The 16,307-nt window shown below is 40.4% G+C and overlaps 1 protein-coding gene across 1 annotated transcript in view; it reads left to right on the top strand.

Annotated features, from left to right (window-relative positions):
- The window catches only part of rin1b (Ras and Rab interactor 1b), a 37,462-nt gene that overhangs the window by 10,535 nt on the left and 10,620 nt on the right, over nt 1-16,307 (top strand). Inside the window, exons 2-8 of the mRNA XM_046063848.1 lie at nt 6,929-7,072; nt 9,377-9,491; nt 9,709-9,781; nt 10,343-10,434; nt 11,685-11,848; nt 12,228-12,512; nt 13,451-14,000. Of these exons, the coding sequence (XP_045919804.1) occupies nt 6,929-7,072; nt 9,377-9,491; nt 9,709-9,781; nt 10,343-10,434; nt 11,685-11,848; nt 12,228-12,512; nt 13,451-14,000 (1,423 nt within the window). The remainder of the gene's footprint in view (nt 1-6,928; nt 7,073-9,376; nt 9,492-9,708; nt 9,782-10,342; nt 10,435-11,684; nt 11,849-12,227; nt 12,513-13,450; nt 14,001-16,307) is intronic.

Genomic DNA, 16,307 nt, shown 5'->3' with positions numbered 1-16,307 from the left:
GCCAGGTGATTAATAGTAAAATTAAAATAGTAAAAACTCTTTCTTGACTCTGGCATCCAAGATTTGAAAGTCAGCTGCTAAATACTGCTGCATTCATGAGCTACAAAATGATGGTGAGAGATCGAACTTTCAACAACGCAGATGAAAGATGGAATAAATGTGATTGTTTCTTGCAACAGTTGCAACTTGGTAGGGAGAGTTTTGTAGGATGCCGGAACAACACAGAACGCTGCTGCACCACCACGCAATGATCTACTTTAAGGGAAAAAAGAAGCTTTTGATAGGCAAGTTTCACATTATCTTTTTTTACCACTTTGAAACGAATGGCAACCACTGTCCCCATGGTTGGAAACCAGACTAAAAATTTATGGTGTGCTTTGAAAAAATACCTGTTTGTTATTCCTCTAAAACATTCAAAACCATGGGTACAATCCTTTAATATATTCCTGCATCCCTTGTGTTTATGTTGTCTTTCCAGCACACCAGAGCAAACAACTGGTGGTGCGTTCACATGCTGAAAGCTCCTCTGTCTCATTCACCCCCTTGAAGGGACAAACTTGCAGCCACACTTGCAGCATTATGATCAACTTTACAGGCAGACCAAGGTGTTTTGTTGTTTGTAAGTTAAAATGAGTCTGAAAAAAAGGTTATGAGGACTCTTTAAGACTGTGTTTCCTTCTCCATGCGCTTTGATACCTCACTCTGGATGGTTCCATTTTATTTCAGGCTTTATTGGAAATCTCCTGCAGGCTCCTTCATCTTGCAAACACTGAGCTGTAGGTGGTTCTCATGACAAAACTCCTCTTCCTTTGTTCACTGATGCACAACATGACAAAGCTGTCATCGGGGAACATCTGGAGGTGGCACAGAGTGTTGTAACTGTTCAAATAAGGTTGAAACCATTGGTCTCTTGGGGGCGCCACTGTCTCTGTAACCTGATGGGGAACTGGTCTGGAGGTGGATAAATCTGGACACCATGATGTTGTCCATCTGCACCAGAATGAGCTTCTCGCTGAGCAGCTGCTCACAGTCAGTGATCTCTCTCATCCCACACTGTTCTCCTGAAAATTAAAAATCTGTGTTCTCATCAACGACCTCTTCAGCTTCATTCAGGTTTAACCTGCTTCACCTCCAGCCCTGACAGTCTTCTTTTGTGTGTTTGAATATCTCTTAATGAAGGATTTATCATATGAATTGTGTGTTTAAATCTGATTAACAGATGCATGACACCATGGTCTGATGAGTGACGGCTGGTGATGTTTTCTGCGTAAATCATACCTCTATTTATTCTTAGGCTGGACAGATTATCTTGTACCAACACCTCAAAAATCTACAGGAAAATGTAAATCAACACTAATACCTACAGCACCTGTTGTTTTCTCAGATCCACAAAAAAAATTAATAAATTTGAGTCTCTCCATCACTCCGTCATCGCGGTCTGGGCCAGCATTTTGGTCAGTCCTTCTGTCCAGCTTTGCATCTGTGTCCAAATTTCTCATCACTCCTGCAAAAAAGGTGTAAACTGCTCAGGTTTTCTCTAGCAGTCAGTCAGCATTTGCACAATAACATCTAATGTCCCCTTTCCTAAATATCCATTAGCAGCCTGCTGATTTTTGGCACTATAAACGCACACTCCAGTTTCGCCTGTACGAGCCTATTCCCCCTCTACTGAGCCTGTCTCCCAGAAAAAGGAAAGTAATTTAGGGTTTTCCGAAGCTCCACTTTCCTCTACAACTCCCCACAGAGCACCCCTTTCCCTCTCTCTACTCCCTCCATCCCCCTTCAGACAAGTCTTGCCCTAACTGTCTCTTCATCTACTTGTTAAGTGCTCAGTGTGTTCAGCAGTGTCAGACTTTCTGGCGTACCCCGCTGGGTTCCCGGCTGCTGCTGCTGCTGCTTCTGCTGCTGCTGCTGCTGCTGCTTCCCCTCAGGTGCAAAAACACCTTGTTAGATATACAGTGTTCATCTCGTTCTGCTTTTTACAGTTCCCGTCTGCCAGCTTGAACTGCAGCGCTGCAGGATGAAGTTCTGATTTCCTTAACCAGCTTTATTTTTCAGTCCCGGCTTTTCTCTTCCTTTTTCATCATTTTATCTTTTCATCTTTCTCCTCTGTTTCTCCCTCTCTGTGTGTCTCTCTTTCTCTGAGGGAATTACATAAGTCTTTCTGTGTGTGTGGGCAGCATTTTATGTAAGGCGGACCTGGAAATGGCTAGTGAAACACTAGGGTCTTGCTCTCTGTTTTTTCCCTCTCTCTCTCTCTCTCTGCTTGTCTTATCCTGTGTGGTCCTGTGTGGTTAGGTCATCGGACTGCAGACCTGTGTGGTGGTTGGCTCCAGATATGCAATGGGGTGACTCTGCAGGCCCACTCAGAGTCACACTCACAAATTATTTTTCTTTAAAGCACACCTTGAAATCAAAACATTGGACTCCTTATTCAAGATGATGCTTGTTGACTTATAGTGCTCTTGTGTGTCTGTTTTGAAGTGAGAAATCTCTGAAGTGTATCTTTGACAGATAAAACTGCCATACTCATACTCATACTATTTGTTTGTAGCAGTTGACAGCTTGCAATGCCCCCCTTGGTTACAAGCCTGTCAAACTTTCCAATCTTGCACGGCACACATGCCGTTTACTAAAATAACGATGACAGAAAAAATTGCAGAAATTTCCTGAACAATGGGTCTTGATTTCACACAGAAGTAAACAAAAAGAGGCTTCTTATTTCTAGCCAATGATCGATGATGTTGTTGTCTGAAATGATGATTCTTGCCATCAGATCTTATCAACTGTAGCTAACTATGAAAAGCGAAGGCAAAACCTCTATCAACTGCTTAAACAGTCCTGCTAACTTTTTAAAGTAGTCAGCTGACTGACATTTTAAAACAAAACAAAATGGGTCTTAAATATGCACCCAGACTACATACTATACATTGTCGTGATACAGGATATATATTGTGTAATTCAAGAGAGAGCTAAACAGTCCAAATATCATACTGTAAATTAATAATAAATAAATTGTATTTTTTCTAACATAACCCATGAATGGTTGCTTATGACAGACATATGCTCCAGTATGCTTCTCTTTTATAGACAGGTTTCTGCGCAACGTCATCACAGAGATGCAACCAGGGGGCAGAAAGAAGAACTCTGTCTTCGCGGCTTATCAGTCTGTACGGCAAATCTAGTAGCAGTGTTGGGCAAATTACCCAATAATTTTAATGAGTTACTTTTTACTTATCACTCCTTTAAAAAGTAAAAATATTACTTTACTCATTACTGGGTATTAAAAGTAACTAGTTATGTTAATGCTATGTTTCACGTTGCTGCTTCAGCAGATGCTTACAAAAATTAGATGTAGAATTGTTCGCGATGTTGATTGCAGTGGTTCTGACCGGCTACCAAAGCGGATTTTCCGCCTGACTGCACGTGCATCCAGTAATGTTTGTATACAAGAAACCCATCTATAAGATGAAAGGATTTGAGGATGAAGATTAAGTTTGGCTTTTGCTATCTAGTGCAACTTTGGCCGGAGTTGCTGGAGTGTAAACTTCCTCAAACTAAATAAAGAACAGATCCTTCTAGACTGATATATGATATATATTATTCAAACCTGATCTGTAACCCTATAGACTAATGTATAAAGCTAATACCATGCCCCTTGCATTCGGAAGAAATGCCAGGTTACTACTAGCCCCAGGTTGTGCCTCTCATGTAGTGGAGCTAATTAGCAGAGTTTCAGGAGCGGGACCACACATCAACCACGTCATCGCCAGCATTTCCATAAATACCCACATGTCCCAGCTCCTCTTCTTCGCTCTCACATTCTGCATCCCCCCTCCCCTACCCCTTTCTCTGTTCTGCCTCCTGATCTCCTTCTTCCTCTCCATAGGGTTATAAGGGTGTCCATCATGCCCGGGTGCTACGGCTGATTTCCCTATCGTAGCTTCCCCACAACGCTTCGAATGTCTATTCATCAACTGTATATTTCTGTTTCAATCAATAAATCATTTAATCGTACGTGTTGATTGTGTGGTCCTTGCAAGTGAATTAGCATATACTCTAGTCACAGAGGTAATCATCATTTTGGGTTTTTTAAAACATTGCCATTTAGTTATCTTTTAGAGAAACCGATGGTTACCTCTGTGGCCTGGGATAATGTTAGTACTGTAGGTAGAAAGCTAGTTAGCCAGGCATGCTAACATTAAAGCTGACCAACTCACTGTTCCAATCCTTACATATCTGATTCTGTATTTTTGGTCTTAAATTCTTTGTCAGGTATCCCAATATACAAATTAGTTTTTTTGAAGAAATTGTAAGATTGACACGTCTGTCATGTTTAGCTAACTCCAACCAAACAACTTCTTTTTTTTGCTTTAGCAAACTTTCAGTAATTCTCATTTTTACACAGAATGTAAAGTTGTTGTTTTTTAAGTTATCAGCCATCAGAAAAAATCTGATTATTATTATTATTACATATATTACATATTATCAGCAAACAGCAATTATATATTTTTTATTATATATTTGCTGTACTTGATTCCTAACCCCTCTGATGCTATTTACTGTTAACTGCTCATGCAGATTGGCACATGGATGGATGGTGTCCCATACAGGAGGGGAGAGTTATGTAATAAGGGTGAGGAAAAATTCTAATGAGTTACTGAATGAAAACAATATTCATAATTCTTCCTCTAATACCACTGAAAAAGGGTTGTTGCAACTGATTTCGGAGCAGCACAATCATTGCTTTATTTATTTATTTGTTGTTTTTTTTGTCTCCAAAAAATAAAAAAGCTTCCTAGAAATAAAACACCTCTGCGCCACAGGAAACCTTTATAATACTGTGTGGTGTGTGTATACTGTATAAATACAGTGTGTGTGTTCGTGGGTGCACGCGCATCTCCAACTTGTCAGAGAAAGGGTGTTTCACTGAGTGGGAATGCCTGGTAGGATGTGTAGGCCCATGTTGCTATGGCAACCATCTGCTGCTACGCTCACAAGCGTTCACCAGCAGCCCACACAGTGTGACATCCAGCAGCAAGCCAATCTGAGAGAGAGAGAGAGAGAGAGAAAGTATGATTGAATGTTAACATTAAAGGGACAAAATTAAGGAAAACCCGAAGTTCAGACTGAGAGATTGTTTTAAGAAGGACATGTAAAGGTGCATTTCTTCCCCCAGAAAGTGTAAGTTAATAAACATTCAATCTTTAGAAATATTTATGCTGTTGTTTAAGTGAAAACAGAAGGAGGAGAGGTGTACAACATGCATGAACACTTTGACAGATCAGAAGGATGAGAAGCTGCTTTAAAACTTTAAACTGAAGTTTGCTTTTAGAGAGCACACGATTAATTGAAAGAAATTACATTATATCTGATATGTAAATGTTTATAGGCAGACTGGCAAACTGAAACAGACACGAATCTGATTTTTGGTAATGCAGTCACAGTCTAATTGGATTTCCTGAATTTTAATTAATTAAATAATTAATTGTGACGTGAACACTGAGATGAACGGCAGATTTTCAGCTAAATGAGAGCCAGTTAGATATTAGATACACATTGGATTTATAATCAAAGATTTTATTTGCCTTCTTTTCTTTTTTAAAAGATTAATTTGGGTCTTTATTTGACAGTCAGTGTAGGGAAAGACACAGTAAACATGGGGAGAGAAGGGTATGATCATGACATGCAGCAAAGCCAAAACATTTTATGGATATATGGTGAATTGGTCAAAACCCCTTGGCGCTGCTTTTTAAAAACCTGGGAACAACCCCTTTAGCGTTGTTTTGCGACGTTGAGGACTCCGCGGTCAAGTTAGCGTTGTGAAACATTGCAATTTCATAAGGTCGAGCCAACAAAAAAACTTGGTTAAGTTGAGGAACAGATCATGGTTTGGGTTAAAATAACTGTTACGGACGTCACTTAACTTACACAAGTTAAGTAACGTTACCTGTGTAACTTACGTAACTTAACTGACTGGCAGTGAGTCACAGCTATTTTAACCTCTGTGGGGTCATTACCAAAGTGATGGATACCACCTGGTGCGTTTCTGCTCCTGACTGTTCTAATGAATAATTTACACCAGAGTGGAGAGACCATCTCCCAACAGGGAGAAGGTCTGTAACACCACTTATCCCCTCTTACAATGCTGTCATTTAATAACTTCCCAGGAAGCTGGACAAACGCTTACATTTGGCCTCACACGACAAGGCCAACAACAGTTGTTCAAACTTGGCCTCAGGTGACTAGAAGAACCATAACGACTGTCATTACAATAGCCAGGAACAATAACGAATCAATTGGTATCCATCACCTTGATAATGAAACATCTTAAAGTAACCTCAGCCAAGTCCAGTTGGCCTTGATTTGACCTATAACATGTATGACTGAGAATCTTCACAGACATCCATTTTACTTACTATTTACCTCTCCAGCCCACCATATTTAAAGCAACAAACTTGGTCCTCAGCAATACATTTGAATTGTAAATGCTTGCATGCAGTGTGAATGTGTATGTGGATACGCAGTTATGATCACCTTTACGCAAACAACTTTTTACTAAGTAAGTATAGTGCGTAGGTTTAACTCTGGGCACAGCTCTAAAGGAAAATCTGGTCAAACTAAATATTTGCTAATATGACTCGCTGACAAAAAGACACAAAAAAACTATTTAGTGAAATACAGACACTGGGAAGTTAATCTTTCTGATAATAAAAAATAAAATGCAATTTTTTAAATGGAAATTAATGTTCTTACAAACAAAACGAACAAGAGTTGGGACTTAATTTTCTTGTTCCAGAAGCTAATCTCAACTTTCCTTTTATTGAATAGAAAGTAGCCCTAGAAATACATTTTTTGGTGCTGAAATAATTGGAAGAGGAAACTTATTTGATGGTTGTTGTACGATATATTTGTACATATGTTTCAGATGCAGGAGGTGGGCAGTTCCCAGCGAGGCTCCCAGCGGGCCTTCAGTGTCCTGGATCGTCTGCTGCTCACACATCCTGTGTGGCTGCAGCTGTCTCTCAACCAGGACTCTGCCCTCTATATGCTGCTCAGAGAACCTGTTGGGGTACGGACAAGTCAGTTATTTCACTCATATGTCTTACCTGGGGAACTCAAAGTGTCACAACAATCAATAAATTATTTAAAGTAGGAATAGATGCAATAATGATTGAATAAAGAATGAATATATAAATGTGTAAATATAAGAAAGAGTGAATATAATAAATACATAAATGTCACATTTATTAGTAATTTCTAAATATTTATTTTCATATTGATTTGTTCTTTTATATCTATATTTGCTCACTTATTTTTGTATATGTTTTTACATTTATCTATTTATTTAAATTTTTATTTTATGTTTATTTTAATGTTTATTTATTTTTCATTTATTTCCTTACATATTTCCCAATTGACTTTGCCTCTTCCTTACAAGCCCAAACTGTCAGTCATCTTGGCATGCCCATATTGTTGTGATGCTTTGAACCTTAATTTTGCCAAAAATGAAAGAAAACATTTGTTAAACTTGATCAAAAACATTAAAAGTAAATAGATCAACATTTTGGGAAATGTGAATATTCGCTTTAAAATGCCCAGTCATGAAGAATTGTTTTGTTCTTTTGTTGTCAACCACTACAGCTCTTCTGAGGCACTGATAGTATACCAGTAGCTAACAAAATTTTTCTTTATTTTATCTTTATTAAATAAAATACACTTTTTCACCCACTTTCTCAGACGATTAGCCTAGCTTAGCCTAAACACTAGAAGCAGGGCAAACTTTTCTAAAAATAATTTTTTTAACAATGTAAAAACTGCATCTTGTTTTCCAGGTAGTAGGCCTACATGAACAGAAATGTAATGACAATTTGTGGTTTTATAGGGAGAATGCTGGCCTAGCTGTTTCGTCAGGCTTCTGCTTTTTAAGCTAAGGCTGGACCCGATTATTCGAATATTCAAATGCGAATATTCACATATTTGGGTCCAGCCATTTATTCGTTGGGTAAGTATCCAATTTTCAATTTTGGGATTCGAATATTCAGGATTTTTTAAACACCAACGATTGACCTCTGTTCACAGCAGTCAATGTAACGCTAAAGTTCACTACACGACAGTACATCGCACATTCATAAACCTTATATCCACGGGTTTGGGTGATGCTGCCAAATCGTATGGGATAGGACACGCCTCTGTGCGATGATGTTTTTTTTTTTGCAACATCGCCGGCAACTGACAAACCTATTTCAATTAATAGGGGTCGCAGCTGGTGCCGGGTTGCTTGGACCCCAATCACAAATGCTTGCAGTTCTATTCAGTTCAGTTTCATTACAGATCAAAATAGTCAATTAGCCTACATTTTAAAATGAATCAGTCAATTGTAGGCTACAGTAAGCAAACAACAACATAATGAACACATTTAAATAATTATATTAAGCCCAGTGTAGAAGAAGAACATTTAGTAGGCTATAATAAAAGTTAAAAGCAAATTTTGCATAATAACGTTTTGTTGTTCCGCTGCTGAAAATAGCGCTCATCCCGTCTGAAAAAAATTAATAAGCACATATCCCAAAATGTTGAACTACTCATTAAGTCACAATTATCATTTACTTGATGAATATAATAGGAACCTTCACACACTTTATGTCACGATCGTGGTGTGGAGGCAGGTTGGAGAACCCAAACGCAGGACACAGTGCGGAGCAGGTATGGTATAACGAAGGGTTTTAATAAACAAACAAAAGCGAGCACACTTACAGGTGAGTGGCTGAATAACAGAAATCCAAAAGTACCGGGAGACGAGACAAGACGAGACAAGACGAGACAAGACGAGACAAGACGAGACAAGCAAGGCTGGTTACAGGCAGAGAGTACACACGACAGACTGGGGGGTAACATGAACAATGACCGGACAAGGACAAGACAGAAACACCAGGTATATATACACAGGGACTAACGAGCAGGGCGGGAGCAACACAGGTGACAGACATGAGACTAACGAGGCAGAGAGAGAGAGAGCAGAGGAAAACAGAGAAACTAGACATGACAAGCAGACTATATAACAGATACTGGACACTAGACAGGACAGAACCCAAAACTCAACATACCAAGGCAGATACCAAACTCAAAAGTAAACACAAAGGATGGCCAACCGGCAGAGCGTGACACTTTAAATGTTTGTTTTTAAAAAAAACATGTAAATCGATTTTAAACACAGATTAACAAGAAAGTGTTATGTACAGAAGCTTTTATTTTGTAATTTAGATTGCTGTTTGTACCATCTGTACCTCCTCATAAAAAACCTGTGAAAAAGAAAATATGTTTCAAAAAGACTAACACTCATTCTTGTGTCTGTGGTGGTTGTTGGTGCGTATAGACCTTTTTGGTGCGTAAATGCAGCTCCAGCCAGAGGAAGGTGCTTTGTTTGAGAGTGACATCGGACAAAAGTGCCTCCTCTGTTAAGGAGTGCTTCATCTGCGAGGAGGACTCCAGTGAGTATAAAACAAGCCAGATTAGCATGTGTTATCCACGTAATGCTACATTTCCCTGCTCTCCGTTTGTGGTGCAGTTCATACTGGGTGAAGTAGTGTGGGACAGAGAGGATTGGTCCTCCAAATTATTTGCAGCTGCCATATTTCCTGTTAGATTTGAACAAGTCTCCCACTGCCTCCACAGCTGTCAATCAAACTGTGTCTGTTCTATAACCAGCATTCGCCTTGGAGAGCTCAGCACTCAGCTTCCCTGACCTGTGTCGACTGGTGGCCTTCTACTGTATCAGCAGGTGATGTATTATTTGAACTAATATGCCCTGTGGTCAAACGTATGTGGACGTGCCTGTCCCAGACACTCTTGGTTGGGGCTGTTTTTCATGGCTTCCCCCTTAGTTCCAATGAAGGTAAACCTTAATTCTGCGTTCACTGATATTTTAGTGAGACTGTGAAAAGCCCTTTCCTGTTACAACACACAAAGTGAGCTTCATAAATAAAACCCCAGTTTGGGGTGGAAGAACTTAACTGGCCTGCACAGAGCCCTGAACTCAACCCCATCCAAAACCAGTCAACTGGGAGCCAGGCCTTAATGCCCAATCAGCCTCAATAATTCGCTCCAAATCTCTTCAGCCAGGTACCAAAAACTTGTAGAGATTGTTGTAGTAGCAGATAACTATTACTGCTCATGATTTTGGAATGAGCTGTGAACGTCACCATGTGGGTGTCCACACATTTTTGGCCATGCAGTGAGCCTGATGGCATTTAGCCAAGATCCTCTGGAAATCTCATGGTCACACACATGCTCAAGGTTTAAATTAATTTCTTCTAGTGTCCATTTTTTTCCTTGTCTGCAGAGATGTGTTGCCCTTCCCGCTGCAGCTACCAGAGGCCATCGCTAAAGCCACAACACACAGGCAGCTGGAGGCCATCTCACACATGGGACAAGGTACACTGATTGAAGACTAAACTTACTAAGTACTTAACTTTGTCTTTTAAGAATAATAATAGTTACTTTACTAAGATTATTCTTTTAGCGTTGCTAGTATGGTGGCTCTAATTGCACTGTTTGTTGGTTGATCTAAGACTGGGCTAGATGGAAATATCTCACATTTGGATGAACTGTCATGACGTTTAGGCAGACAGACATTCATATCCACGTCAGGATGAATTTTAATAACTTGATCAACGTGATCACCAAACTTTTCATTTAGCATTATCAGCTGGTCAGAATTAAAATGTGTCCAATTATGACCAAATTCCTGAAAAACGAATGACAGATATCAACCTCAACTGTTATGTTTAGTGGTAATTAGCAAATATTAGCATAACTTTAACATGCTGAACTAAGATAGTGAAGTAAATCTACCTGCATTTATTTAAGCATCATTGTAGGCATGGTAGCATGTTGACGTTAGCATTTAGCTTAAAGCAAACCAATGCTAGCCTCACAGAACTACCAGCACAGCTGCAGACTCTTAGTCTTGTTTACAAGTCACTCTTTATGCTACTTTCACATTGCCCACTAACTAACCAACTACCAAAAAGAGAGCATACCTGCAAGTTTTGAAAAAAGTTTCATACATTCATTATGTAGATAACTATCAAACTAAAGTGAGACATTATTTTTAAATTAACACTTTGCAGTACAGGATACAGTGAGGACACAGTGAAGTTCCTCTGTAATAGCTTCTCTTTAGAAACACATTGAACATGTGAGAAAGTAAAGGAATAACTGACTAAAGGAGTGACTGCCCGCTTGCATCTATTTTAACATGGCAACATGTCCTGATGCAATGCCGCAGAAGAGTGCGAGGTGTGACTTGAAGGTGGCTAAAAATGACACAAGTAAGACACAGCATGTGTCATGGACTGCAGCTCAAAGATAAAAGACTATTTCTCCCCATGGTTCTGCAATATCAGTCTGCTCTAGTCAGCTTTCAGTACTTACATTTACATTACACAGTATGTATTTTATTGCTTCATTGCTGTCTTTTGTAAAATGGCAAAATCTACTCTAGTTCTCAAGCAGTTAAGTGAAAAAATAAAGGTTCAATGTGTAGCATTTTAACACAAGTGAATAATACATTGATTTTAAACTATTTTCACCCTTGTTGCAAACAAAATGACAGATTCTTTGGTATATCTGCAATTATTGAATGTGAAAAATGCACTTCTTATTTCTGGATTGGCCACTAGATTTCTGGAACGCGCCGAGTGCTTCAGAGATCCAGAATGGACCAGTGGACCCTGTTGCGTCAACCAGCGGCAGCCATGGTCAGATGCCAGTGGTCCAGGACCGATATAGAAAAGGCAAACTCTGCTTCATCAACCCGCTCTTCCTTCAGCTGGAGGTTAGCAAGGTTAGTAGCGAAGGTTGTGTAGTTGTGTTAGCTTTCTCTGAGACCATTTACCTTCATTTAAACTTTACACAGTCTTTTATAGGATGTCAGGGGAGGATTATGCAAGATCAATGAAAACCAGTTGAAAATGTGTTTATTTGTATATAATTGTATTATAATTTATTTGTGAAAAGGTCTGTAAAGTTTTGTTTAGTTCCTGAAAAGTTCACTGTTTTCAGAGTTACGTCCATTACAAGTCCTCTAAATCCATCTTTCTATATGGCTACCAGTACAGCTACTGTTCACCTTACACTTCACCTAATAGCTTTGAAAAAACACTTTGATAAAGCAGCTGGCTCTTGTTAGATGAAGGACTGAATCTACTTTTTCTTTTCTACAGCAGCCACAGCTCATGAACCCAAGTGCCTCCAATAAACGGCACCGCTTCAAGCGCAGCATGCGGCTCCGGATCTCCGAGTCCTCCATGAATCTGTCTCTCGAGGGGGTCGGTTCCTACTCACCTTCCTCGTCAGGGGAGCAGCTCAGCGGGTCAGAGAGGCTGCAGAAGGCCAGCACCAACCCTCAGAGAAGAGTTCACCCCGGGGCAGGGGTCCTAAGAAGAACCCCCGCTGTGTCACCTGGGTCTGCAGAGGAAGAGGATATGATGCCTGTCTATGTGCCACAAGTAATACGTGTTAGAGACCATAACTTTGCTGATGTGGATACATTTGAGCCTTTTTGGGACAGCATTTTCTAAAACAAGTGGTTCCCTATTCCCCCTAAGGGGTATAAAAAATATCTGATGGGTCACAACAAAATTAACATGATGTGAAAGCGAAAAAATATTAATGGCTCTAACTATCCTCTGAATTGATCTAACCCATAAACAGATGCTCTGCCTTGTTTTGAGAACTGCTATTCTAAAATATCTCTTTTGGGTGCTTTAGTGTGGGTGAAAGGACGTGTATCAAACTTATTTTTGTTCGTGTGTTGTTATGCTTCCTAGTGAATATTAGAAGGTTTAGGAAATCATCTGGCATTCACATTATTGTTTTTTAATGATATAAACCAGTGGTTTTCCCATCAAGGACCCCTAAACTGACACAAATTAAGATTTAAATAAGACCCAGGGTCGCTCATCTGATAGGATTTTTGCTTTTAGATGTTTTACTACCTAAAGTGTATAAGACTCATGACCGAACTACTCATAAATGCTGTCATTGTGTTATTTATGGATGGAAATATTGTGGGGGGAAAAATACCCTTTTGGCTGGGGACCCCTGGAGCCCCCTCCAGGACCCATAGGGGTCCCCGAACTACTGATATAAACAACCAAGTGTCTCAAACTAAGCAGCTTTCCTATTTCAACTCATCGGGTACTTCAGGCTATTCATGCAAAGATTAAGAAATGATATAAATGTGAGTTTAATATGGGTCTCCTCACCTGTCACTATTCACTATCAGTTGATTGATTCATCCATTCAGTCATTTCTCTATTCATACAGTCCCTCTGTTTTATTGACCAGAACACAATGCCATCATCCTTTGTCTTCTATCTATGTATGATTCATTCACAAAATCTTAATTATCGTGCTGTAAAATGATCTTTCTGTCCTGACCAAGACCTCTGGAAAGGTGGAGGAGCCTCCGCAGCCCCAGCCGTCTGCCCGAGCTGAGGAGCCAGGCATTGAGGTGGCTGTTCTGGCCCTGGAGCGCCGCCCAGCTCCGTCCCTGGCCGAGCTCGACAGCAGCAGCTCCTTCAGCAGCATGGACGAGGACAATGACTCGGATTCAGATCCAGAAAGCATGGCCCGAGCCCAAACCTACACCTACCAGCGCCCGCCGCTCGTGCGCTCCCGAGGCCGTGGTGGGATGCACCGTATGAGCGAGGCATTTGTGTGTTTCTTTGCTCCGGACAAGAGGCTGACGCGACTGGTGGAGGAACTGTCCAGAGACAGGCGCTCCACCTTTGGGGGCATGGTTCAGGACTTCCTCCTGGCACAGAGAGAGGTGCTCAAATCCCTGGCTTCCTCTTCTTCATCGTCGTCACGTGTGACTTCTGTGCAGCTCCTGCAGGGTCTGCGACTCTTTCTGTCCCAGGCAAAGTGTTGCCTGCTGGACAGCGGCGAGCTGGAGCCTCCCATTGAAACACTGGTACCAGAGAACGAGAAAGGTAAACAAACACAAACCTGGTAAATATGTCAATACACAATATGGCTCACACCAAAGTAAAACATATTGTATTTGAACAATTGCATAAACCATGTCTTTCAAATACTCACTGATGTCTTTCAGATGGTTTTTGGACTCCTAGGAGGCACAATGAATTTCCACTTTATTGCACAAATTAAATTAATCAGTTCTCTGATTGCACAGTAATTAATTCACCTTTGCTGAAACAAAAATTACAAAAATGTTATAATGTTGGCAATGTACAGGTATACTATATGCTTAAGGGACATTATAATGGCCAAAAGGGGGTTATATGTTGTAAATACTGGCTTGATCAATGTCACCACATGACTTACTAACGCTTTAGGTAATAAGATATTAATAAGGACCAGTTTTGGGTTGCCACTTGGGAGACAAAACTCCCTTTACCGGGTGTATATACTCCTACTATTTTGCAAAGCAGGGGGATAATGTAAATATAAAATATTAATAAATGATTTGCTAAACAAAGCACAAAGCAATTAAGTATAATTTATAATCGCCTGATAATGTATGTCCTGTCACTTTTTGTAATTTCTTTCAAGCAAATGTGAATTAATCCTGTTACAGTCAGATGAATGCAACTCATGAATGTGTAATCAGTTTGACGAGGCTGACACTTTACTTACAGGTTCATTCGTGTAAGAAAGTGGAAACTGATTGAGTCAGTTTCTTTTCGACAACCTACCAATTTTACAGCCTGGCAAGTGATCCTTGTTAATGGTTCATTAAGCATGTATACATGATTTAGAAATTATACTTTATACGTTTATACTTATACATTAATTTACAACTCTGCGGGGCTATGCAGCAAAGCAAGCTATGCGGTTGAGAAGAGATGACTTATTACATTTGGCTTTGCAGCCTTGTGCCTGACTGTTTGATCCAACATCCTGTCAGGAGGCAGATTCAGAACAATACAGCAGAACCAAACTACACGGACAGATTTACATTTTACCTAAAATCTGAACAAATACTGCGTCTAATTTCAATTCATTAATCGTATAAACGTATAAAGCATACCATATTAGAAAGTGTTTCAAATTAAAGTGAAAAAAGCCTTTCCATTGTGGAACTACACAATTCTAATAATTTTCATTCTACCGGGAAAGAAACTCAATCACTGTCACTGAGTGTATTATTTCATTGAATTTAGCTGACTGTGCTGGGTTACATTTTGAGCTGAGTCTCCTCAACCTTGCAAATTTTTGGTATGCATGCATGATTAGTTTATCACATCACAGTGAGTGCAGCGGGGGGACTGGAGGAGAGAGAGAGAGAGAGAGAGAGAGAGAAATGTGGAGATAAAATACTGTACTATTAGAAAACACTGATTCAATAGAGCACAGTGCCAGAGGACGCAGGTCTATGGAAACAGACAGCCTTTTCTGATAAATGGTGGGCTGCCCAGGCTCCAGTGAAAGGCACTGTCAACACAAAGTAGTTTGCGTGGGGGTGGGGTGGGGGGCTCATCCACTAGAGCTCACATTGTGATATTTAGAAAACAGCATTAGGAAAGCCCTGCCCGATGCGCCTGCACTCACATCAATCGCATTCAAAGTGTGATTATTGTAAAGACATCGCAGGGTGTTACTTTGGAAGGATTCTAGTCAGATCTTTTGACACAGTCCTGTGCGTAGGTTTTTCTTTTTTGGACTCCTTTGTGTGCGGCTGAGTGTGTGTTTCGCAGGTGTAAATGTGTGTAAATGTGTGATGATGGATGGTTGCCTGGCAAGAGCAGAGGCTTCAGGGGAGAGCGTTCGGCCTTCCTTCCTCCCGTCCTTCCTTCCTGGGCTCTGATTCTGATTTATCTCGCATTGCGTCGGTGGGAGGAATTAGCATTTTTTTTCCTCCCCCTCGTTTATCATAAAAAGATATCACAGTCCCACGCTCACTTGAAGAGCAGCACGATTCAGGGGAGGGCGGGAGGGAGGGAGGGATAGAAATAGGCAGGATACATTGAAAAAGTAATCAGTTACAGATCTCTGACTAATAGCTAAAAAAAGACGGCTTTTCTCATTACTAGCCAGTAACTAACCACGGTGTAGTCACACTACATGTAATCTGTTACTCTCCAGAGCTGGTAAAAAAGAGCGGGATGCTGGGAGAGGGGAGGAGAGGAACATAGAGAAGCAGAGGATGGAGGGCGTGAGTGATTAATCACAAGGGGGATATATAGTAAGGTAGATGTGTGTGTGTGGGGGGGGGGTTGAGATTATACAGGACAGGAGGGATACATCAAGGAGGGAGGGGAGGATATTGATGGTGA

The sequence above is a fragment of the Micropterus dolomieu genome, linkage group LG12 (genome assembly GCF_021292245.1).
Source record: "Micropterus dolomieu isolate WLL.071019.BEF.003 ecotype Adirondacks linkage group LG12, ASM2129224v1, whole genome shotgun sequence".
Lineage (NCBI taxonomy): Eukaryota > Metazoa > Chordata > Actinopteri > Centrarchiformes > Centrarchidae > Micropterus > Micropterus dolomieu.
This window is presented reverse-complemented; position numbering and strand designations above follow the sequence as displayed.